The sequence below is a fragment of the Triturus cristatus genome, chromosome 1_1, assembly GCF_964204655.1.
Source record: "Triturus cristatus chromosome 1_1, aTriCri1.1, whole genome shotgun sequence".
NCBI classification, from domain to species: Eukaryota; Metazoa; Chordata; class Amphibia; order Caudata; family Salamandridae; genus Triturus; species Triturus cristatus.
In genome coordinates this window covers 1,167,362,379-1,167,388,401 of record NC_140579.1, presented here as the reverse complement: position 1 = coordinate 1,167,388,401, position 26,023 = coordinate 1,167,362,379, and the positions used below count along the sequence as shown (strand labels likewise).

At 43.6% G+C, this 26,023-nt stretch overlaps 1 protein-coding gene across 1 annotated transcript in view; it reads right to left on the bottom strand.

The window, feature by feature from the left end:
• LOC146871801 (uncharacterized) overlaps positions 1–26,023 on the bottom strand; it is a gene marked incomplete at its 5' end in the record, with an annotated part of 718,460 nt that overhangs the window by 538,313 nt on the left and 154,124 nt on the right. The window contains one exon of the mRNA XM_085651438.1: positions 14,411–14,522. Within this exon, the coding sequence (XP_085507564.1) occupies positions 14,411–14,522 (112 nt within the window). The remainder of the gene's footprint in view (positions 1–14,410; positions 14,523–26,023) is intronic.

The window sequence follows — 26,023 nt, the reverse complement described above, 5'->3', positions numbered from 1 at the left end:
TTCTGGCATGAGGGGCTGGAAATCTTCATCACAAAAGGTCCCGCAGATGGCGGCGGGTGCTTCCAAGTTCAAGAGCGCGAAGCAGGGTGCGGCTTTTGGTAAGGGGGTTGATACACAGAGCGGATCAAATGCGGATTTTGCTGTGACCAATTGGGATTGTTATGATGGTGGGGTGGGAGACAGGGAAATGCAGAGTGGTAGTAATACGGATTTGGTTATACCTGTTAAAGATGCTGGTCATGGGCTGGTGGCTGATAATATAAATGAAGGTGTTCTGTTTGATAATGTGAATTTGGATTCAAGAGCTATGGTTCAAGAACAAGTGGTGTCACAAAAGGGGTGGGGGTCAACTTTTGTTGGTAGTAATTTACAGAGGTCACGAGCGGATAAGACAGGGGAGCAGGAACGGCTTCATGGTCAGCAATGGCGAGATGATCCAAAGGAATTCCAGAAGCGGGCTACTCAGTTGACATCAGGTAGGCCTCAGTAGTGGTCTTCGTGGCCGCAACCTTTGGCGGGCAAAAACAGGGTACGTTCACTGGGGGTGGGCGATGACTCAGTGAATGAAGTTTCAGGTTTGGGGGTGGGTGAGATGGTGGAAAAGTCTCCAGAACAGGTGAGAGTGGGTACAGGTGTTGTGGAATCGAGTAAGGTGACAATTACTGATAACAGGTTTTGGATGGGTCAAACTCCTCATCAGGGCAAGATTTGGGTGCCATTCCCCCATACATGGGAAATTACCTTACATGGGTATGTCCATGCCCCTGGGGACACATTTAGCTGAGAAAACAAAGAAGAGAGTTTGTTGACGTTTTCAAGCTCCTTCATAGGGACATTCAAGCGAAGGAGGGGTCCAATGAGGAGGAGTGGGAGCTTTCAAGTCGTCCCAGGGTTCCTAAAATAACGAAAATTGAACGGCAGCATTTTTAATCTATGCAAGCGTCTATTCTGATAAACATCAGGACAGGGCTGTGGCCATGTTTAAGTACATGGATATTATACGCAAAGCACAATTACATTTCGGGGGTTCGCATGGCTCAGCTATGACGAAGAGTTCAGGGCTAGAGTAAGTCTTTTTCATGATAAGCCTTGGGGGGAGAGGAACTGTGGCTCCAGTGGATGTCCTCGACTCAACCGCCCGCGACGACTCATACTGCAAGCGGGCTGCCAATTACTTATCGGCCCTTTCTGCCTTGCCTTGCCCAATTTGGGGCAGGTGGTTGGGTAGAGGACAACTGCCAGTTACGGGAGCCTGCTGGAACTTTAATCGAGGTTCATGCATCAGACAGTTTTGCAGGTTTAAGCATGAATGTTCGCAGTGCGGTGGGAAACATGCCATCATACATTGTTTTGCCAACCAAAGGTTCGGGGATCAAGGGAAATCACCAAGAGGTAGGGGAGCATTTCCACAGTTTATTGCAAAGGGCTCATACGCCAATTAAGCTATCGGTCATGACACAGTGGTTGGAAGGTTATCCTGATGCGGAGTCCGCTTCAAAACTCTTTTGGGGTTTTAAAGAGGGTTTTAAGATAGGTTACCAGGGTCCAAGTTACAATAGATGGTTTGACAATCTAAAATCGGCTAAGGAATTGCCTCAAGTGGTTCAGAAGAAACTGGATTTGGAGGTACAGGAGGGCAGGATAGCAGGCCCCTTTAAGCACTGTCCTTTGAAGACTTTGATGATATCCCCATTGGGTTTGGTTCCTAAAAAATTGTCAGGTGAATTTAGATTAATCCATCATTTATCGTGTCCGGAGGGCCAGTCTATTAATGACTTCATTTCCCGACAGACTCTAATGTAACCTATACATCTGTTGATGATGCACTGAGGATGGTACGCATAGCTGGGTGTGGTGCGGAACTTGCAAAATGTCATATCCAATCAGCGTTTCGTTTACTGCCGATTTACCCGTCGGACTTTGAGCTGCTGGGCATGTTTTTCAATTATTCTTTTTACATAGACAGAGTCCTCCCAATGGGTTGTTCAGTGTCATGTGCACTGTTTGAAATGTTCAATGCTTTTCTTCAGTGGTGTTTCTCAGAAAAAACAAGTATGTCACTATTTAGATGATTTCTTGTTTATTGGCGAGGCCCAGTCAGATCAGTGCCACAGATGCCTACACATTTTCCAGGATTTGGCTGAGGAGTTCGGCGTTCCGCTGGCTCCTGGGAAAACTGAGGGTCCAGACACCAAACTTACATTCTTAGGTATTGAAATTGATACGGAACTCATGATTGCTAGGTTTAGTGTTTATTGGGCTACTTGAATTTCGCTTGCCGCGTGGTGCGTGCTGGCAGGACATTTTGTAGGCGTTTGTTGGATGGCGATGTCTGGGGCATTTCTTCCTCATCAGGATTAGGCTCACCAAGCAGATTAAGGAAGATGTATTAATTTGGCTGCAATTTTTGAGGGATTTTAATGGAGTCTCTCTATATTTTGTGGAGGATGATACCATCTGGCATTTTCAAATTTTTTCAGACGCTGCTGGAGCACACGGTTTTGGCATTTTTCGGGAGGGTCGTTGGTGCGTGGAAAAATGGCCTCCACATTGGCTACAAAAAGGCCGAAGCATAGCCTTTCTTGAATTGTTTCCTCTCATTGTGGCTGTGTTAGTTTGGGGGGAGGAGTTTAAGGACAGGAGTGTTCTTTTTCACACGGACAATATGGCCGTTGTGGAGCGAATTAACAAGCAGAAGGCAAAGGATGTGCGTGTATTACACTTGTTGCGGTCTTTTATGCTGCAGAGTCTTAGATTAAACATTGTGTTTAGAGCGAGACACATTCCAGGTGTTAATAATTCAATTGCGGATGCTCTGTTTGGCGCCGGGGGCGGACAGCTGCAAAACCTCGATCCCGAAGGACATCTGGGCGCTGGGGGAATGAGAATCGTTGATCTGGTGGAAAAATCTATAGCCCCCTTCTACTAGGCGCAGTTATCGTCAGGCCTGGACGGAGTTTTTAAGTTATGTTAAGTTACACAAAATTGCTCTTTCTACAGAGGGTATCAAAAAGGTTATGTTATGGTTTGTTTTGAATTTGGTCAATTTGGGTTTATCTCATCCAACAATTTCAGGAAAATTGGCTGGCATTTCTTTTTATAGTCAGTTGTGGTGGGGACAGGAGTTGACGGGGGATGTTTTATTAAGGCGTTTGTTGAAGGGTCTGGGGAGGGAGCGTTCTTTTTCTTCGCCATTACGTGATCCAATCACTTTCCAACTTTTGCAACAAATTCTAAGGCAGCTAACAGTTTGCGGTTATGATTTGTGGGAGGTTTCACATTTTAGACTTTGTATGATTTGGTTGTTTTTCGGTGCTTTTAGAGTTTCCGAGTTGTTAGGTTTGCGGGATCAGAAAGGTATGCAAGTGGAGGATATGCAGGTGCAAGGAGGGAAGCTTAGGATTCTTTTGAGGAAGTCAAAAACTGACCAGCTGGGTAAAGGCACTTGTATTTATTTGAATGGTAGCGGAGTTCAGGACTGTTGTCCGTTAAGGGAATGGGAGTCATTTTATGTTTCATTAGGTTTGCAACATGGGGACATATTCATGCATAGTAATGGGAGCCAAATTACTAGTGGACAACTATTGGCAGTTTTAGGTAAAGCTTTGACATTGTTGGGAAAAAACCCTCACTATTTGGGACTCACTCTTTTCGGATAGGGGCAGCGACCGAAGCGTCCAGATAGGGATGGGGATGGGACGACATTAAAAAGATTGGGAGATGGAAATCTGATTGCTGTACACGTTATGTGAGGAAATTAGATGTTTTATTTCATATGTGGACTAATTTTGGTTTTTTCCCGCCTAGGTGGGGTTAAAAGTTCAGTATCATCAAAGAGGCGGACATGGATAGTGGGCCATTCTTTTGTAAAATGGTCAGCCAGCTTCGCCCAACAGCAGATTTATGGCCGAGCTCTTGGTTTGCCTAGCAAGGGACATGAAGTCTTGTGGCAGGGGAAAGGGGGTATGAGGTGGTATGCTTTATTTTTCATGCTCTCTGAGCTGTCTTCTGCTAGAGGTTTCCCAGATTTATTAATTATTCATTTAGGGGAAAATTATCTTGTTTAATTGTCTGGTTTATCCCTCTTGAAGAAAATGAAATAGGACTTGGCGGTGATCAAGAATAACTGGGTAGGTACAACTCTGGTTTGGACAGAATTTATTTACAGACACCATTGGAGGGGAGCTCGCAACCACACGGTGATGGAAAGGGCCCGCAGGAAACTCAATTGGGAAATTAAAATCTTTTGTTCTGCAATGGGTAAAAAGTTTTTAGCTCATGATAACATCACAGGTGCGGAATATCATCTTTTCAGGGAAGATGGGGTACACTTGTCACAAATGGGCCAGGCATACTATTTAATGGAGTTGAGGGATCTACTTGCAGATTTTTGGTGTGAAAATCTTTGGTGTTCGTTTAATATTAATTAATTTTCGAGGCAGCAAAAAATTTCTGTTTGGGGGGGCAGGAAAACTCTTTGGTTTTCATGGGTGGCGTTTTTTCTTGGGGGGTTGGATAGTATGGAGCGGGCTTATCCTTCCCTCTGGGGTGGGGGAGGGGGGTTTGGAAAGGTTGATTGGGATTGTGCATTTCATGGGGTATTTTGAGGAGAAGTCTTGTGGAGAATATTTGGTTGTATATCAAAAAAGTTTCAAAGAGTAATGACAATGGGGTATTTTTGTACCAATAATTGTTATTGTAGCAAGATGCTAATTTCAGTTGCCTGGCCTAATAAAGTGACTGTTGTAATTTATCTCATGGTATTTCCCACTCACCCCTCCTCCATCTTCCCTTTGGTTCACCTTAGAATCTTGGCATGAAGGCTGCTTTAGAATGTTGAGAAAGGGGACCTGAGGCAGTCAGTATTTCTTTCCCAGCAAGCTGATGGTGTAAGCTTTATTATCCTCGAATAAAGATGTTTTGACTTACCTTTTGGTGTGGACCATTGCTACATTTTGGCGACAAGCGAAGGAAGCTGTGACAGGGACGGCGCTGCACCCTCCCCTGTTGATTTTCGCCTTGCTGGAGTGCGTAATGAGTACAAGATGAATTGAAGTACCTTATGGACATCTTTAAGTTTGCTTCGTGTGTCCATTGCTGCCGGTGAGATATTAAGTACTTTGCGGGGGCTGTCAGAATTTGAAAGGATTAGAAGTCTCCGGGATTGTTCTTGCCACAACCTCAGCCTGTGTATATTGGGAATTTGTTTTATTTGGGACATTTCCTGAGTCACTTTGGTTGAGGTTGGGAGGGCATAACCGTGTATCACACAGGGAATGGCAGCACATTTGATTTTTCTGCCTCGCTTTACTAACGGTATTATCGGAACAGTTTGAGAGGAGTGCAGTGTTTATACACTGAATTATAGTGTCTGGAAGGCATTTGAACATCCTCTGATGGAAAATGAATGTTTTGGCTGTGACTGACCTTTCCGGGGTCGCTTTATCTTCAAAGTAAGCAGTGTCACCGTGGATTTGGCATTTCCGTTGCTGAGCGGTTGGCATTAAAACGAAACGGCAGTGTTTGTTCCGCTTCACGGAGCACTCGGATCCTGTTACGTCTTCACATCGATGTTTGAGTTCAAGGTCATCTAACAATTTCAAGCTTTTTCGGAAAATAGTTAGCGTCTGGTACGTTTGTTGACGCTTCATTTATTTCAAAAGCAGAGCGTTTTTGGATCATAACTTCATTTGTTTCAAGGACAGAGCATTTTGCCTCGATTCTTCTGGAATTGGATGGTCCTACCCCTGAGAGAACGGACGTTATTGCCTGCCCTCTGGTTGCGGGTGTAGGAAGTTTCCGCCCACAGGGAAAGACGTATTTTTTATTTACATGGAAACTGATTTTCTATGAAAGTAGAAAGAGGACTGGAAAATAAAAAGGGGACAGTTTTTTTCTTTACAGTTCTAGGGGTTCCAATCTTCACTAAAGTTTAGTATATTATTATAAAGTTTGTACTTTGATGTAATTTATTTTTCTGACAGCATCTCTTCAATGTAGCAACTTTGCGAGTTTCTCTAATTTTATTTGCAATATAGTTTATTGGGTCCTTACCATGGCTGGTGCAGGCATGAGTCAACCACCTCCTTTTTTAAATGAACTTGGTGAACCAGATATACCTTGGAGATGGGAAGGTATATTTAAATCTTACCTGATAGCTATTGGTGGGGGCAATTTCTCAAATATAAGGAAACAACATATTTTATTGCACAACCTAGGTATACAGGGAAGGAAAGTTTTTGAGGATATTACAGGGAGGTTTGTAGATGATGAACCTTTGGAAGAAGTAGCTGGTGGGGACGTATAGGAGTATACGTTAAGAAAATTAGAGGAGCATTTTAGAGTTAAAGTAAATATTGTTCTGGAAAGACATACATTTTTTAAAAGGTATCAGAAAAAGGATTGGAAGGTTTCTTCTTATGTGGCGGTGTTAAGGGGCTTGGCTGCCACTTGTGAGTTTGGTGCACTCACAGACTCATTAATTAGAGATCAATTAGTCAGGTGCACTAATGATGGGAAAATTCAGGAGGAATTACTGACTAGAAATCCTGACCTAGATGAAGCTATTAGCATTGCCAAGGGTTTGGAACACACAGCTCTATGTATGCGTGAAAAGAAGATAACAGAGGTGTTAAAAGAAAAGAATGAAATGAAAACTAATAGTAGTGAAGATGCTGTTTGCAAAGTCAGTGTGAAAAATAGAGAAGAACCCAGTAAAAAAAATCAGACGATCTACAATGTTTTAGATGTGGAAGTCATAATCACTTGGCAAATAATTGGAAATGTCCAGCTAGAAATATTTTATGTGGGAAATGTAACAAGATGGGTCACTTTTTGAAAGTTTGTAAAGCTTTTAGCCCAAAAGTTCATTTTGTTGAGAATCAGAGGGAAGTGGTTGGGGAGGACAAGATATTTGTTTTCCAGATTCACGAAGAGTGCACTGATGAAAAAACTCAGTATCCTACATGCGAGATTGGTCTAGATGATGAAAAATTCACTGTGTATGTGGACTCCTGTTCCCCTTTTACTCTAGTGGAAAAGAGTATTTTAGATGAAAAGTTCTCTAAACACAATATTAAATTAGAGAAAGCAGACATTTGTCCTTCAGGTTACAATAGAGAACCTATACCTCTGGAAGGTATGGTGAGAATTTATTTATTTATTTATTTGCTGTTTGTACTGCGCTGGAATCGACTCCCTGAGGAGTATCTCCGCGCCCTTTAGCACCATCAATAAACAAAAGAACAGACACTAGCCGTGTACCATTATCACATTGAAGTGGTATCCTAATTCTGAAAAAGGAAGGTTTTTAATTGTTTTCTGAAAGGAAAATGTTCTCTGTACAGTCTGATAGCTATGGGGAGGCTGTTCCACAACATAGGACCTGCCACAGATAAAGCTCTGGACCCCTGTCTTGCTTTCCTAGCTCTGGGGACTCATAGCAAGGCCTGTTCACTAGATCTGAGAGAGCGTGTGGGGACATACGGAGTAAATTTGTTGGCCAGGTAGGCCGGGCCTCTCCTAGTCAGGCATTTCTGTATGATACAGCATATTTTAAACTTCACCCTCTGTTTCACTGGTAACCAATGAAGTTTAACCAACAGGGGTTTGGAAGGTGTTCGAGGGGGTGCGTTTAGTCCAAGGCGAGCAGCAGTGTTCTGAACCACCTGCAATCTTGAGATGACTCCTTCGTTTGCGGATAGTAACAGACCGTTACAATAGTCTAGTCTGCACAAAACTAGCGCCTTTCTTGTGGCGTCTGGAAGTAAAGGAAACACTTTCCGAAGCAGCCCAATGATGTGAAAGCATGAGCCCACCACTTGATTACCATGTTGTTTTAAGGAAAGCTCCTGGTCCAGCCAGACACCCAAGTCCTTCACTACCAGTTTAGGCTCAGGGACGGCCCAAGATCTTGAGGCCACCAGTCCGGAGTCCACAGGAGTTTGGCCTCACCGAATAACATCACCTCTGTTTTAGCAACATTACATTGCAAATAGTTGGACGCCATCCAGTGTGCCACTGCTTTCATACCCTGGGCAAAAGAGTTCCTGATCTCTGTAGTGAGGGTTTTAAATGGAAAGAGGAGTTGGGTATCATCCGCGCATGACACCGGTATGAACCCATGGGATCTCATGATGTTGGCCAAGGGGGCCACATAGATGTTAAAAAGCGTGGGGCTCAAACAAGAGCCCTGTGGCACCCCTTTAGAGATCCCCAGCTCCTCTGACCGATATGTACCCAAGGTGACACTTTGGGTACGATCTGTTAGGAAACTCCTCAGCCAAGCCAGCGCCTTATCTTCCAGGCCAATGTCAGCTAGCCTGGAGGTCAGGATGTTATGCGACACGGTGTCAAACGCCGCAGACAGATCCAACAGCACCAGGATAACGGAATAACCCCTATCCTGGAACATATGTAGATCGTCTGCGACAGACAGCAAGGTGGTCTCGGTGCTGTGTCTAGGCCTAAACCCTGACTGGGAAGAATCCAGCCCCCCTGCTTTTTCGATGTGAGTAGACAGGTGGCGGTTTACAAACTTCTCAATTAGTTTACCCAAAAAGGGAAGAAGAGAGATAGGTCTCAAATTAGACAGTTCTGTCCAGGGAATGGCATTGTTTTTCCTCAAAGGTCTTACCAGCGCCCGTTTCCAGTCATGGGGAACCTCCCCTGTACTCAGGGACAGATGGACTAATCGCTGAATTCCCGGACCTAGATCGTTAGCCAACATAGGCATGATACGTGCAGGGATGGTATCCAAAGGACAACCACTCTTTATTTGCATGATTAATGAAATTACCTCCTCTATAGATATGGGAGGGAATTCAGTGAGGCACAGGGCGGAGTGAGAATGGACTCCTGTAGTCAGTGGAGGGATGTTATCTGCTATGGCAGTTCTGTTGAAATGCATTATTTTGTCATAGATCCCATCTATCTTCTTTGTAAAGAATAGTGAGATCTCGTCGCAGAGTTCTTGGGATGCTATTTCTGCCGTTTCACAGGCTGCTGGCTTGATGAAAGTTTGTAAGATTTGATATAGCACTTTCGAGTTTTTACCAGTTGCTGATAATTGTGCTGCAATATAGTTTTTCTGTGCAGCACGAATGGCCTTGTGATATGTCTTAAGTGAGATCCTATGGTGTTCCTTGTCTTCAGTCCTCCGCGATGATCTCCATATCTTTTCTAGCTTTCTTGTATTTAGTTTAAGGGATCTTAATTCATCGGAAAACCAGACCTCTTGCTTATGTGCTACACGAGGTTTAAACACTCTCAGAGGAATGGTAGAATTTATAGCCTCGGCAACCGCTTCCTCAAACATATTTGATTCAATTGTGATATCATCTGCAGGGTTATTAGCTAAGGGTTCCTTATATTTTTCCCTAAAACCCTCCGAAGTGAGTTTGTGCCAGGGTCTCCTTGTGCTGGCTAGCGCAATCTGTCCAGCCCGGGGCTTGTAGTTAGCAAAGGTGTAAAATTTAAGGATGAAGTGGTCCGTCCAGTCCTCTTGAGTAGGTGGCATACATTTGATCAAGGGCGAATTGGACATGACTAAGTCCAAAGTATGGCCTGCTTGATGAGTGGGCCCATGATTGATCTTTTTTAGTCCCAGTAAGTCTAAGTCCGTAAGTAAGGTTTTTGCCTCCGTACAGTTTCCTAACTCACTGTGGACATTAAAGTCCCCTACAAGAAGAAAATCAGGTTTCTCTTGCACATGAGGAGCTAAAGCCTCAATGAGAAGAACAGAAAAGTTCTCGCATGGACCAGGAGGGCGGTACACCAAAGCTCCCTTCCTGTATTCCTTAGATGCTGAATTGATTTTAAAAATCAATAATTCTATCTGAGATGTGCAAAGTTCCTCGATAAGAAATGACGTTCATTTCTTGTTTGTATACGATAGCTACCCCCCCCCCCCCCCCCTGTTTTATTTGGGCGATCCAGCCTGGTTATTTTGTAGCCTATCGGTATACCCAAGGTAATGGCCGGGATTGAGTGAGGCTTGAGCCATGTTTCTGTTAGGAAACATAAATCTGGTTCCTCAGATGATATAAGGTCCCATACCTCAGTGGCATGTTTGGCTAATGAACGAATGTTACACAGCAAGTTCTTACTCCCCAATGGTAAATTGCACATAGGATTGTTTGTCGATGTAATATGTTGTACTTGTAGCGCCAAGTCCGGGGGGTGCTCCAAGTGTTGCCTAACTTCAATGGGAATATTAAACTGCACATGACATCCCCGACAGGCAAACGGGCCCTCTAGGTTGGTTCCCACCTCATGTATGCATACCCTAGGAACATGTGTGCCATTCTCTATTAATACCCGAGAGGTGTATGTTATCCTGCTTCTAGGAGGTATCTCTGAGCTGGATGTATAGTCCTCCATAGCCCCCTGCCCCTAGCCCCGACCTCTCGCGGACGGGCGCAGACGGGCTGGTCTTCGGCTCGTCTTAGGCGCAGGAGTAGGCGCCACACTGCGCGAAAACGCTGCGCGCTAGAGGCGATGAGTGGCTAAATAGCCCTCGAATGTAGAAGAGCTAGAGCGCTAACCGCTCGCCTTCCTGTGTGGGCCTGGCTCTGCCCCGCCCTCCGCACCCGGGATTGGCTGCTGGGTCGGAACGGGCGTGCAGGCACAGTTCAAGCTCTGGAACAATCCTAAAGCACCTAGCCCCTCAGTGAGTGCGAGAATGCGGTAATATTACAGCGTGCCAGTAAAATTATAACATCATGGGGTCACTACCATTAAAGTAAGATACAAAAACAGGTGACGACATTTTTTAAAAGAGTTTCAGCTCAAGAGACTTCTAAATTTAAAATAAACACAGCGATGCAACTTTGATCAGTAATGGCGCCAAGCGGGGTCGGGAGATGCTGCCACCGTTGTCCCTAACGCCGAATGAGAATTTCTTTTAAGGATAGACACACTGTTGGTAAAGTATACATTACCAAGAAAGGTTTGAATCTTTTAGGATGGAAACATCAAAAAGATTTAGATATTACTCTTGACCCCAATAATCTAGAACAAGTATTACTAATTGATCCTCCAAAAATTGGAGACAATCTGACAAAAGAATTTCCAGAGGTTTTCACAGACAAATTGGGTTTGCTAAAAGACTAAATGCACAAAATTGTACTAAAGGAAGGAGCTATCTCAGTGATACATAGAACACGTTCAATACCTTTACTCATGAGAGAACCATTAAGAAAAGAATTAGAGAAACTAGTCTGCCAAGGTGTTAATCAGGAAATAGAGTTCTGCATGGTTGGCACCCATTGTTATCACAACCAAGGACAGAGGACAAAGTATTAGACTTTGTGTGGACTTGAGAGCCTTAAATGCCAACATTGTAGTTGATAGGCATCCTCTACCAAGAATTCATGAGATGATGAGCACGATTCAGGGTGCGAGATTTTTTTAGTGTGCTTGATCTTTCCTCAGCATACTATCAAATCAAATTACATCCTCAATCGCAACCTTTGACTGCTTTCACTACCCCTTTTGGTAACTATAAATTTTTACACTGATGAAAAAACTCAGTATCCTACATGCGAGATTGGTCTAGATGATGAAAAATTCACTATGTATGTGGACTCCTGTTCCCCTTTTACTCTAGTTGAAAAGAGTATTTTTGATGAAAAGTTCTCTAAACACAATATTAAATTAGAGAAAGCAGACATTTGTCCTTCAGGTTACAACAGAGAACCTATACCTCTAGAAGGTATGGTGAGAATGAGAATTTCTTTTAAGGATAGACACACTGTTGGTAAAGTAAACATTACCAAGAAAGGTTCGAATCTTTTAGGATGGAAACATCAAAAAGATTTAGGTATTACTCTTGACCCCAATAATCTAGAACAAGTATTACTAATTGATCCTCCAAAAATTGGAGACAATCTGACAAAAGAATTTCCAGAGGTTTTCACAGACAAATTGTGTTTGCTAAAAGACTACATGTACAAAATTGTACTAAAGGAAGGAGCTATCCCAGTGATACATAGAACACGTTCAATACCTTTACTCATGAGAGAACCATTAAGAAAAGAATTAGAGAAACTAGTCTGCCAAGGTGTTATTCAGGAAATAGAGAGTTCTGCATGGTTGGCACCCATTGTTATCACAACCAAGGACAGAGGACAAAGTATTAGACTTTGTGTGGACTTGAGAGCCTTAAATGCCAACATTGTAGTTGATAGGCATCCTCTACCAAGAATTCATGAGATGGTGAGCACGATTAAGGGTGCGAGATTTTTTAGTGTGCTTGATCTTTCCTCAGCATACTATCAAATCAAATTACATCCTTAATCGCAACCTTTGACTGCTTTCACTACCCCTTTTGGTAACTATAAATTTTTAAGGATGCCATTTGGGCTTGCGTCTGCAGCCTCTGCGTTTCAATGAGTAATGCAACATCTCTTAAAAGATTGTCCAAAGACCATGTGTTTTCAGGATGATATTTTGATTTATGGTTCAAGTGAAGCGGAACACAACTCAAATGCATCTTTAGTACTAAATAATTTAAGAGATGTGGGGTTCACCACTAAAATTAGCAAATGTAAATTAGGAGTTACATCTGTAGACTACCTTGGTCACACAATTTCGGAAGAAGGCATGAAACCAAAAATTGATTTTGTGGATGCTGTGAGAAGAGCTCCCACTCCCAAGGGGAAAGATGACGTTTTGTCATTTTTAGGTTTAGCTGAATAGATGGCTAAATTCATCAGAAATGTTTCTATGATGTCACAACCTCTCAGAGACCTTATTAAGAAAAACAGCATGTTTAATTGGGGTAATGAGCAAAAGGAAGCCTTTGAGAGGATAAAGGAAGCGATAATTTCGGCCCCTTTCATTGGCAATTTTGACGTAAGCAAGGATACCATAATTTACACAGATGCAAGTGGAAGAGTTAGTTGGGCCACTATCACAAAGAGTTGACAACAAGACTAATATAGTAGCATTTGCTTCCAGAAGTTTGTCTAAGGCTGAAACAAATTACTCCACAGTGGAAAAAGAGGCGTTAGCTGTGTATTGGGCAGTTAAGCATTTCAGCTTCTACGCTTGGGGTGTACCTTTTGTAGTATGTACTGATCACAAACCCTTACTTTCTTTATTCACTAAAAAAGAAATGGAAAACATGACTCCCCGCATAGCAAAATGGGTTCTGGGTCTTCAGACTTACAATTTCAAGATGGTCTATGTTCCAGGACAATTGAATAAAGTAGCAGACTACTTATCTAGAGCACCCATTGAGAAGGACATTGAATATGTGACAGGTAGTGAGAGTGTTCTAGAGGTTAGTTTTCCGGCTGTATCTAAGGATCAATGGGAACTTCACATGGAACAAGATGATGTAATTAAGGAGGTAAAATCTTATGTGACTAAGGGTTGGCCAAAGAAATGTAAATGTCTCCCTGAAGACATCCAACCTTATTGGAATGTAAGAGATGTTTTGTCTATTGAGGGCAATTGGCTTCTAAAATCAGGGAAAATTGTTCCACCTAAAGGGATGTGACTCCCAATAATTGAACTCACCCATGAGGGACATTTAGGGAGAAGTCTTTGCAAGGCGAGAGTAAGAGCAGAATATTGGTTTCCAGGGATGGATCAGTTAATGGAATTGCTCAGAGGGAGGAAGGCGGGATCAAAGTTATCTCCCAACTGGTTGTGCCTGAAAGATAGGGTTGAAGTCAATCAGGAAGAGTTCAGTTCAAAGGTGAATTAAAAACAAAAGAGGTATAAGGAATGGTATGACAAGAAATGGGGTGCCAAGGTTAGCAATCTCAGTCCAGGTCAAAAAATCCACATAAGAAAACCAGATGGTTTTCATGGCAAAGGTGACAAATATTATTCTCCAGAGAAAATAAGAGAGGTAAAGGAAAATGTGGTTATTATGGAAGATGGAAAGAAATGGAGCATGGATCGTGTCGCCTTAAGCACCAAAGAGGAAGGACTTAAACAGGACTGTGTGCCCTCTGTTACTGGTAACAAGTCTGGTGATGTACAAGTGAGAAGAGGAATAAGATGTAGAAGTTCACCAGATTGGCATAAAGTTTACAAAGTGGGGTGAACAAAGCTATGTATATCTTATGTTTTGCTGTTAGTCTTCTGCGTAAGACGCTTTCATTGTTAATTTTTTGTTATTTGGGGGGTATCCTTTCCTTGGGCTTTCTCCCTCTCCCTTCTCTGACTCTTTCTTTCCTCTCTTTCTTGTCCTTTCAGGGAGGAAGATGTGTTGTAATTTATCTCATGGTATTTCCCACTCACCCCTCCTCCATCTTCTCTTTGGTTCACCTTAGAATCTTGGCATGAAGGCTGCTTTAGAATGTTGAGAAAGGGGACCTGAGGCAGTCAGTATTTCTTTCCCAGCAAACTGAGGGTGTAAGCTTTATTATCCTCGAATAAAGAAGTTTTGACTTACTTTTTGGTGTGGACCATTGCTACAGTGACCTTTTCTGCTAAGTGCAAATAATGGTGTGGTTGTTCTTCTTGCGCGAGGTTTTCTCACCTGTCTCCATCTTCCGCACACAGCCCTGCACAGCCAAACAGAAAGGAGATCTGATAGAGCCACACCACCATCTGACATTATTCTTGCATAACAAGGACAAAGTTCCATCAATAAGAGTCCGAAACATAACCCGCCCAAAAATCAAAGATGATAGCTTAACCTGAAAAATACGTCACTCGTAAGGTGAATGTAAAACATGCAGGTGTATTTGCCATTCAATTATACAACAAAGAAATCGACAACAATGGGAAAAGTGACAATAAATCTGTTCTAGTTCAATTAGTGAAGTATCACAGTGAAGGAATATATATCACGGTGCAGGAATATAACACCAATACGAAAGTATGTATTTAGCAGAAGTTATTTATTATAGATAATAAGGCCCACAGTCAGCTGGTAAGCAGAGTGGCTGTGAAGCAACAGCTGGTGAGAGAAAATGTGTGACGCCCACGGTGGCGTGAGCTAAATAGGGGGGTGAGGATTCTAAGTGACGTGGGTAGGAGCCAACCAATAGGAAGCAATGTATACAACCAAACTCAAACCAACATAAGGGACATGATACAACATCTCCCTTGGTTTTACAAAGAAAACATTAACACTGTAGTCTCTATACAAGTTGGGAAAACGTGATAACCTTCCCGAAGTGGTGCATGTAGCTTCAAACACATTAGAGGGCGGAGCATCATTTCTTAATGCAATACTGTGACTTGAGTCTTCAACATTTGGAACATGTGCATCTTGAACAACAGTTTGAAACAAGCTTTGTCTGTCACCCTCAAACTCTTTTTCAGAACCATCATGTGCTGGCAGCATTGAGATCCCGTTAGTGGTGGAAGCTCTAGTATTGGATTCTTCATTGAGCGAATGAATGGTCATTAGTTCCTAATACACCACCTTTCTTTGTACCAAAGTCAAACCACACATTACTCTGTTCTGAGTCTGCACCTTCCTTACTTGCCTCAAGTATCAAGTCTTTCTGGCCGAGTTGGAGTTTGATGACATCGGTTTTGCTCCTCCATCCTAACCTGGGCAAACAAACTGAAATACTCGACACTTCAGCCACTTCATTAGGCTCGTAGTATTTGGATTCTCCTTTAAACTTGACAAAAGGTTTCTTGACGATCACCCAGTCGCCAATGTGAATGTCCTTTATAGTGGCCCTATGAATCTTATCATGGGATTCTTTAGACTTTAATTGGTGCTCAAGAAGACTTCCATTCGGGCTGGCTTCCTCAGCAGTTTGACAATCATTTGCATAGTTTCTATGCAAAAAAGATGTTGTGCTACCAGGATTAAAATGATCATCATGGCTCTATCGGAAAGTACCTAAGCTATATAATTTCTTTACAAAAATTTAGTAAAAAATTATAAAAAATTGTGCAGATCTTCACTATTCTTCAGATCTGCTGATGCTCTACAGTCAAGTTCTACTATCATACGTGACTCTAACTCCCGGAGCATTCGTTCTCTGTTACCACCTCGCCTTAAGGTAGGTATGCCATCAATCACAAAGTATTTGAGGCAATTTAAATCATTCTGATGTTGAGAAATAAAGTGTCGTGCCACAGGGTATATGGCATCATGGTTGACGATTGCACAAAGGTGCTGGAGGATTCTAACATGTACCTGCAGCTTGGTACTCCCAACATACCGGAGGCCGCAAGTACATTCTAGCACATATACTGCAAATTCAGTCCGACAGTTAAAATTGCCACTAATAACTACCGCAGTAGGATTAAATGGTGTAGAGTAGTGTGTTGCATTGATGTCAAATTTGCAGGCCCTGCAAGACGAACATTTGTAAAACCCTTGCTTCGGTTTTAACCAATATGTAGGTGCAGGTGGTAAAGGAGGGTCCGCAAGTCTCAGGAGTCTGAGGTATTTGGGGAAGGTGAGCTCCGTAAATTCGGATGTCAACAGTGCTAGGAAGGGGACCCACAAGTCGTGAAAGGAAGCCCCTGGGTTGTTCAGGGAAAAGGAAATCTTCTCCATCCCTAAAATAGTCCATAATCTGTGGAGTCAGCCTAGTTGTGTAGGGACAGTCTCAGTACCCCAGTGAATCAGGACATTCTGGACTGCCGCACCCAAGGCCAGCGCCATCTGTTTGCCCCTCCTGGATTTAAGAGGGAAAGTGATAGCGTTAGGGAGGCCCAGAAGGACGTAAGCTTGGAATCTGGGTATCGAAATATAAATCCACCTCATCTAGAAGTTGTTGCCAATAGGACCCCAGGACAGGGCACTCCCAAAGCAGGTGGGTAAGAGTGCCCAGGGAACCGCAGGCTCGCCAGCACAGCGGGCTACGTGAAGGATTACCCCTATGATGGCTCACCGGAGTTAAATACCAATAGTTGGCCAGTTTAGTGGCCGTCTCGATAGAGTGCCCGGTGGTCAAGTCCAGGAGTAAAGTCTGGGTTCTGTGCGATAGGTGTGATAGGGGATGGGAATGTCGCGAGTCTCCTAGTGGTTGCAGTCTTATCCCATGCCGACAGTATGGGTCGGGTGACTTCCGAGAGGTACAAGTTGCGAGGACGCCCCATGCGTGAGAGGAAGGGAACCCCCCATAATTGTTGGCTGGTGAGGGACCTGTCCATGAACAGACAGTGTTTCTCCGATTCAGGGCGCGGCCACTCCACCAGCGCCCTTATCTGGGCAGCCCGCCAGTAAGCCAGAAGGTCGGGAACACCGAGCCCTCCCCTCCACCGGATCGCAGTAGGTGAGTTCACGGCGCATCCGAGCCCTTTGATGCCAAATTTGCAGGCCCTGCAAGACGACCATTTGTAAAACCCTTGCTTCGGTTTTAACCAAGATGTAGACTGGCTAATCTCTGGACTACTTTTAACCAAATGGGTTCTCATAGAAGGTGCTCGTCTAAACGTGAGTGTAGGTTTTGCTGGCAGTCTAGGCGCCAACACTCCATCTGTGAGTACAATCGGCCAATTCTTGTTAATAATTGCCCTAAGATGTTTTTCTTGGCGATTGTATGTGGTTATGAGTCTGACTGTGTTGTCCTCAGTTATAGTGGCTAATTTAGGGACCTGATTCTGATCATTGCGGTTTTTCTTTTGCAAAAGAAGGGTTTCTCTAGGTTTTTAGGTCTCGCCTAGCAGCGCGCACGCGCTGCACAGCGAGACTTATTGTAAGGGGCTTCAGAAAGCTCACCACACGCTTGTGCGTGTGGGGCCTATTGCTTGCGGTTACCCGCACAGGCACCATCTGTTTTGAATTATCGTGCCCAGATGTGTGCGTGATAATTCAAAGCAGATGTCTCGCTGTGGCGCATGCGCGCACCACTCACGTGCTTGTCTTTTTATTGATGTTCCTTTCTTTTTAGGTTTAAACTTCTTTTATTGATTTTGCAAAAGGCAAGAACGAACGAGCCAGTGTGCTCAACAATCATCGGGTTACAACCCGGCAGTTTGCTATGGCATTTAATAGGCGTGAACAAATAAAGGAAAAGGAAAAACAACCCTCCACCCTTCCCCTCTCCTCCTCCTCAAAATAAAAGACAACCACCCCAAGAAAGCGAAGAAAGGAACGGCGCTCCAGAGGGAGACTTCCCAGAGCATGCTAGGTAGCGGGCGCAGCGGGAGCAGGTGGTAAAGGAGGGTCCGCAAGTCTCAGGAGTCTGAGGTATTTGGGGAAGGTGAGCTCCGTAAATTCTGATGTCAACAGTGCTAGGAAGGGCGCCCACAAGTCATGAAAGGAAGCCCCTGGGTTGTTCAGGGAAAAGGAAATCGTCTCCATCCCTAAAATAGTCCATAATCTGTGGAGTCAGCCTAGTTGTGTAGGGACGGTCTTAGTACCCCAGTGCATCAGGACATTCTGGACTGCCGCACCCAAGGCCAGCGCCATCTGTTTGCCCCTCCTGGATTTAAGAGGGAAAGTGATACTGTTAGGGAGGCCCAGAAGGACGTAAGCTGGGAATCTGGGTATCGAAATATAAATCCACCTCATCTAGAACTTGTTGCCAATAGGACCCCAGGACAGGGCACTCCCAAAGCAGGTGGGTAAGAGTGCCCAGGGAACCGCAGGCTCGCCAGCACAGCAGGCTACGTGAAGGATTACCCCCTATGAAGCCTCACCGGAGTTAAATACCGATAGGTGGCCAGTTTAGTGGCCGTCTCGATAGAGGCTACGTTGCGTGCTGTGCGGCGGGCCCGGTGATAGATATCCTTCCATTCCTTTCATGAGAGTTCCTTACCCAACTCCCCCTCCCAACGCAGTTGCCCAGGGGATTTCCCATTTCCTGAAGTGCCTCGAATGAATTTGTACAGGTCCGATGTCAGTTGTGCGTCGTTGTGTCGTGTCAGTAACCATTTCTCAAAAGCAGTGAGGAGCCTCTCCGCACCCTCCCTTATTTCCCTTTGGAGTTCCCAGTGCCTAATCTGTAAGTATCGGTAACGTTCCGTCTCAGGAATTCCATGCTCAGTGCGAAACTCTGCGAAGGTGCGCAAACCCGAAAGATAAAAAAAGTGGCCTATGGAGCGGCAAGCCTCAGTCGTCCAATGGTGGAATGCCCGGTGGTCAAGTCCAGGAGTAAAGTCTGGGTTCTGTGAGATAGGTGCGATAGGGGATGGGAATGTTGTGAGTCTCCTAGTGGTTGCAGTCTTATCCCATGCCGACAGTATGGGTCGGGTGACTTCTGAGAGGTACAAGTTGCGAGGGCGCCCCGTACGTGAGAGGAAGGGAACTCCCCATAATTGTTGGCTGGTGAGGGACCTGTCCATGAACAGACAGTGTTTCTCCGATTCAGGGCGCGGCCACTCCACCAGCGCCCTTATCTGGGCAGCCCGCCAGTAAGCCAGAAGGATGGGAACACCGAGCACCCCCTCCACCGGATCGCAGTAGGTGAGTTCACGGCGCATCCGAGCCCTTTGATGCCAAATTTGCAGGCCCTGCAAGACGAACATTTGTAAAACCCTTGCTTCGGTTTTAACCAAGATGTAGACTGGCTTATCTCTGGACTACTTTTAACCAAATGGGTTCTCATAGAAGGTGCTCGTCTAAACGTGAGTGTAGGTTTTGCTAGCAGTCTAGGCGCCAACACTCCATCTGTGAATACAATCGGCCAATTCTTGTTAATAATTGCCCTAAGATGTCTTTCTTGGCGATTGTATGTGGTTATGAGTCGGACTGTGTTGTCCTCAGTTATAGTTGCTAATTTAGGCACCTGATTCTGATCATTGCAGTTTTCTTTTGCAAACGGGCCTGCACAGCACACAGGGTTGGCGCGCTAGTCTTTCCTCATCCTCCATCATTTCGGAGCACTTATTAGGCGCGAGGCGGCGGACGCGCAGCGGGTAAAGATCCATAGTGCACCGACAGTTCTGTTGCTGCTGCTGTGCGATGTGTGATAATTGAAATTTAAAAGCTATTCTGTTATTTTAAACTATTTCGCTATTTTTGCCTTTTTAAACCTAACTGCACCTTACTTTTGCTGCTATTGTATTGGGAATCTGACTGTTTTTAGGTAGCTGCACCATCGTTTTTCTTTTAAAAAAAAAACAATAACGAATCACTCGTAATCTTGTGTTGTATTTAAATACATACTTTTAACCTTGTTTTATTCATTTTATGTAAACCCCTGATTGGGAACTTGGAAGGTCTTTTGGGGAGGTCATTCTATTTACAATATTTACAATACTTACTTGTTGGTTCTTCCTTAATTACCGTCGCGCTCGACCCTGGCGGGACCCGGATGTAGAACGGGCCTGCACAGCACACAGGGTTGGCGCGCTAGTCTTTCCTCATCCTCCATCATTTCGGAGCACTTATTAGGCGCGAGGCGGCGGACGCGCGCAGTGGGCGCGCCGAAGGCGCGCCAAAGGCAAGCCAGTCTGCGCCCTTCTCGCGCCCCGCGCCATGACCCCTGGTCGATTGGGCCCCATTAAGTACAGCAGGTCGGAGCTGCTGGCTTGTGATCGAGGCTGGTGTAAATTACACAATTTACTCCATTAGGTAAGACTGACTGTGTAAACTGCCTGTTTCGCATGGCTGGCCTGATGGAGGTAAAAATAGGGGAGAGGGAGGGTAGCACGTCGAAAGTTTTTGACGATAGGCTGAATGTTTCCTCCCATCAACTGAAGGTGGTTGGTTATCATCCGGATGCTCAGGAACAATACTTTTAATGTATGTTGCTTAATGTTCGCTCGCTGAGCAAACATAAGTACCAAATCGCAGATATAATTCAAAGCACCAGTACCGACATTATGTTCTTGACTGAGACATGGGCAGATAAAGCTTCATGTCCAGATTGGAACTTAGCCCTTCCCCAAGGCTATGTGGTGGCATCTCATGATAGAGAAGGTGGAAAAGGGGGGGGTATTGCTATTATTCATCGAGAGCATATTAGCCTACGGATACAGCCTATTCAAGACCTCTCAGCAGAAGCCCTGCATTTTATAATTACCAGAAATAATGTTACTAACTTTCAGAGTCTTTTACTTTATCGTCCACCCGGCCCAAAGGTAGGATTTGCTCAATCATTGATGACTTACCTAGAATCTCAAACAGATCAAGGTTCATTCCTGTTGCTTGGCGACTTTAATTTCCATCTAGAGTTGGGGGGAAATGCTGACACCGAAAGATTCCTTGACATTCTTACCACTTTTAGTCTTGTCCAACTAGTTGCTGAACCCACTCACCAGGTGGGTCACACCCTGGATGGTATCTTTTCGAACGACCCCAATATAGATGTGGAAAAAGTCACCCCTTTGATCTGGACTGACCACTATGCAATCTTGTTCCGGATCAGTTTTTCTCTTCCACCATCACAGAAACAAATAAAATCTACAAAAGTTCAGACTCGACGGTGGAATAAAGTTAAAGTTAAGTTTAGGTCCGGGATTACTACCTCAAGATTGCAACACGGCTGCCCTTAATATCAATGACTGGTTACAGTCAGCGGCTGACCAAGTAGCTCCTGTAAGATGGTCTACCATCAGAAGGCATAAGCCAACCTCCCCCTGGTATAATCCCCAGCTTAAAGCAATCAAGGTTAAATGTAGAACTGCTGAACGCAAATGACGGCAGGAATACGATACATCCGCTAAAGTGATATATAATACCGCCCTTAAAGATTACAAGATGGCCAATATTGAGGCTAAAAAGATGTTCTTTGCTAATAAAATTGATGAAGCAGGTAACTCCACCAGAGAGCTTTTTAAAACAGTTAATCTACTCTCCAAAGCCCAGCTGGGCATTGCCTTTCATCCAGACCAACACTTGTGTGACAAGATGGCCTTGTTCTTTCAAAAGAAGGTTCAAGACATTTATAACGACCTTTCGCAGATCTGCCCACTTCCTGAGAAAGGGCAAGAATTAACAGTCACAGTGAGTTCACCTTCTGAGGAACTGGCTAGCTTCCCTGCAATTGGTTCAGAGGAAGTCGGCGATATTCTTCTTTCCCTAAAATCAGGATCATCTACTGATCCTTGTCCTGTTACTATGCTGCATCAGATTGCAGGTAGAATAGGGGAAGTGTTAGCCCCACTGTTAAATCAGATTGTAGAACTTGGCACATTCCCGCTTTGCTGGAAGAGGGCAATTATTAGGCCAATACTGAAGGTTACGCTTGACCCTGCTGAGCCAAAGAATTATCGGCCGATTGCCGGATTACCCATTATGGCCAAAATCATAGAAAAATCGATGAACAAAACATTGATCAACTATCTGGAAACAAATGAAGTACTGGATAAAGCCCAACACGGATTCAGACCAAGCCACTCAACTGAATCCGCCCTCATAGTTGTCACAGAAGAGATTCGTAGAACCATAGATCAGGGGGGAAACGCAATTTTGGTCCTATTGGACCTGTCGGCAGCGTTCGACACTGTGAACCACACAGTGCTGGTCCAACGACTCCAAGAGGTGGGCATCAAGGACACAGCTTTGTCTCTCCTGTCCTCCTTCTTGGAAGGAAGAGTTCAGAACCTGAGCTGGGAGGGTCTGCAGTCGGAAAGTTTCCCTCTGCCATGTGGGGTACCTCAGGGCTCCGCCTTGTCACCCACACTTTTTAACATTTATATGCTGCCTTTGGCTACCCTGATCAGGAGACATGGTTTCGAGTTTACAGCTTACGCCGATGATTCTCAGCTCATTATCTCTATGGCTAAACATTCTGAGAACACGGCGGTTAGGTTCCATGCCTGCTTGGAGGAGATTATAGTCTGGATGAATTATAGCTACCTTAAGATAAACACCGACAAAACGGAAGTTATGGAATTCGGCCAGGGACAATCCCAATGGGACGCCTCATGGTGGCCCACGATGGCTGGACAGTGCCCTACCCCGGCGTCCAAGATTAGAAACTTGGGGGTTGTTTTCGATTGCAAACTTACCTGCTCAGCCCAAGTAAACAGCCTTACCTCCTCCTGTTTTTTCCTGATTAAAACTTTAAAGAAGATCTTCCCGTTTATCAGGAAGGAACAACAGAAACTAGTGGTAGTGGCCCTCCTGCTTTCAAAGTTGGATTATTGTAATGGCCTATTTTTGGGCATCGTTAAGACGCAAATGAATAGGCTTCAATCACTACAGAATGCTGGGGCCCGACTGCTCCTGGATATACCTAGAGGTAAACCCACCTCTGAGGCCATTCGAACCTTACACTGGCTCCCAATGCAGCATCGGGTCGAATTTAAGGCTCTATGTCTTGTCCACAAGGCGCTTTATGGAGGTGGGGCAAGGGAAATGCGCACATTATTTAGACCTTACATCCCAGCCCGACCATTACGATCGGGTAACTTGAATCTTCTTTGTTTAGATAGGATCAGGAGAGTGAGATGGGGTGGCAGAGTGTTCTCACACCGTGCGGCTCTACTATGGAACCTACTGCCTGCAGCCATGCGGCTGCAACCTAACAGATTGGCGTTTAGAAAAGCCTTGAAAACTCTGCTGTTCACCAGAACATAGTTGCAGGTGATAGGCCGGTTGGTTCCACTAGGTTCTTACCCTTTTTAGCGCCAAGACGCCACGGCATTTGAGCGCTCTACAAGCACATATCCTATCCTATCCTATCCAAAAGAAGGGTTTCTCTAGGTTTTTAGGTCTCGCCTAGCAGCGCGCACGCGCTGCGAGACTTATTGTAAGGGGCTTCAGAAAGCTCACCACACGCTCATGCGTGTGGGACCTATTGCTTGCGGTTACCCGCACAGGCACCATCTGTTTTGAATTATCGTGCCCAGATGTGTGCGTGATAATTCAAAGCAGATGTCTCGCTGTGGCGCATGCGCGCACCACTCGCGTGCTTGTCTTTTTATTGATGTTCCTTTCTTTTTAGGTTTAAATTTCTTTTATTGATTTTGCAAAAGGCAAGAACGAACGAGCCAGTGTGCTCAACAATCATCGGGTTACAACCCGGCAGTTTGCTATGGCATTTAATAGGCGTGAACAAATAAAGGAAAAGGAAAAACAACCCTCCACCCTTCCCCTCTCCTCCTCCTCAAAATTAAAGACAACCACCCCAAGAAAGCGAAGAAAGGAACGGCGCTCCAGAGGGAGACTTCCCAGAGCATGCAAGGTAGCGGGCGCACCGGGAGCAGGTGATAAAGGAGGGTCCGCAAGTCTCAGGAGTCTGAGGTATTTGGGGAAGGTGAGCTCCGTAAATTCGGATGTCAACAGTGCTAGGAAGGGCGCCCACAAGTCATGAAAGGAAGCCCCTGGGTTGTTCAGGGAAAAGGAAATCTTCTCCATCCCTAAAATAGTCCATAATCTGTGGAGTCAGCCTAGTTGTGTAGGGACGGTCTTAGTACCCCAGTGCATCAGGACATTCTGGACTGCCGCACCCAAGGCCAGCGCCATCTGTTTGCCCCTCCTGGATTTAAGAGGGAAAGTGATAGCATTAGGGAGGCCCAGAAGGACGTAAGCTGGGAATCTGGGAATCGAAATATAAGGATCTCTGACATATTATCGAAAGACACATTATCGAACTACACAAATTTCGCAACAAAAATAGCGACATCAAAATTATCGAGATTGTATACTTAATTAAAAAACTACACTAATATCGACACTACAATATCGTAATACAACTATATCGATCACACAAAAATCGCACACATCAATATCGCAATACTAAATATCGACATAAATAATTAAATATAACACATGTAAGAAATATCGATAACCAAAATATAGACATCAATTATATCGGTTTTTTTTTTACATACATCGACAATTCTAATACAAATAAAACCAATACTTTAAACATAAATACAATATTTTCCTAAAACATACATTTTCCAATTATATTCAACTTAAACATAACATTTATAACTATATAAATATTTAACATAATAAAAAAAAACAGAAATAATTATCAAATAGGCATTTCGAACACATTCCAAAAAATTAATACACATTATAAACAATCATTTTCTATATAATTATTTAAAACTCCTCCTTTAAAACAAAATATACTCTTACTTAGCATTTTCCATAAAAGGAAACCAATTAAATAAAAAAATTCAAAACATCCAATAGAAAGGCCACATACAGAAAGCAACCAATCGCATTCAAGAAACAATTTAAAATCCACTATATAAACCAATTAAAACAAGTCTTCTACTGTGCCTTAAACCAAAGCATTGAAAGAAGAAGAAACTCTGCTAAAAACAGAAGAAACCTAAATCCTACTACAATTCTAAAAACGTAAGTAAATTACCTTTTCTAACTAAACCGCCAAATTAAACTAAAACACTAATTTATCTTTACTCAAAAAAATAACTAACTTATATATTCCATCTCTTTATGTTTCCACTACAGATATTACTCTAAACAGCTAAAGAAAAGATTGAACATTGCCAGAAAGGACTCACAAAAAAAGTAAGTATACTATCAAAATACTTTCTAAAATATTAATTACATCCTACTCAAACCCCAAAACATCCTAAACCCCAAAACAAATCCATGTTCTCTTTTTTAAGTTTTTAATAACCTGTATAAATTAACACCTATAGTCTATACCAAACAGCAATACCAACCCACTTAAAAAAACTAAAACAACCAAAACAATATATTTTCTTTAACTTTCAGAGACTACATCAACTAAACAGCATTTTATCTACAAAGAACATCTTCATTCAAATACAACCAAAAACACTTGGTAAGTATATATAAAAAAAAATGCTTTTTTGCTATTTTCATTTAAATATATAAAGTACTATTGCATGTATTTTCATATACATTTTTTCCAGATTTCTAACACATCACAATGACAGAAGAAGCCCAATTTATAACATCGCAGAAAGGAAAATTCCTATTGTGTTACATGGGTTACACATACACCCAAGAAAAGCAGACTGAACGAAAAGTGAACTGGAAGTGTTCAAAATATTATTCAAACAAATGCTATGGACGAGCAAAAACAAGAGAAACAACTGTACTATATACTAGAGAGCATAATCATCCACCCAATCTCTCTGAAATAGAAGTCAGATCAACCCTTGAAAATATAAAAGAATTAAGCACTGGTTCACAAACTGCTACAAGTGTTATCCTAAAAGAACTATTACCTAGAGTGCCCAAAGA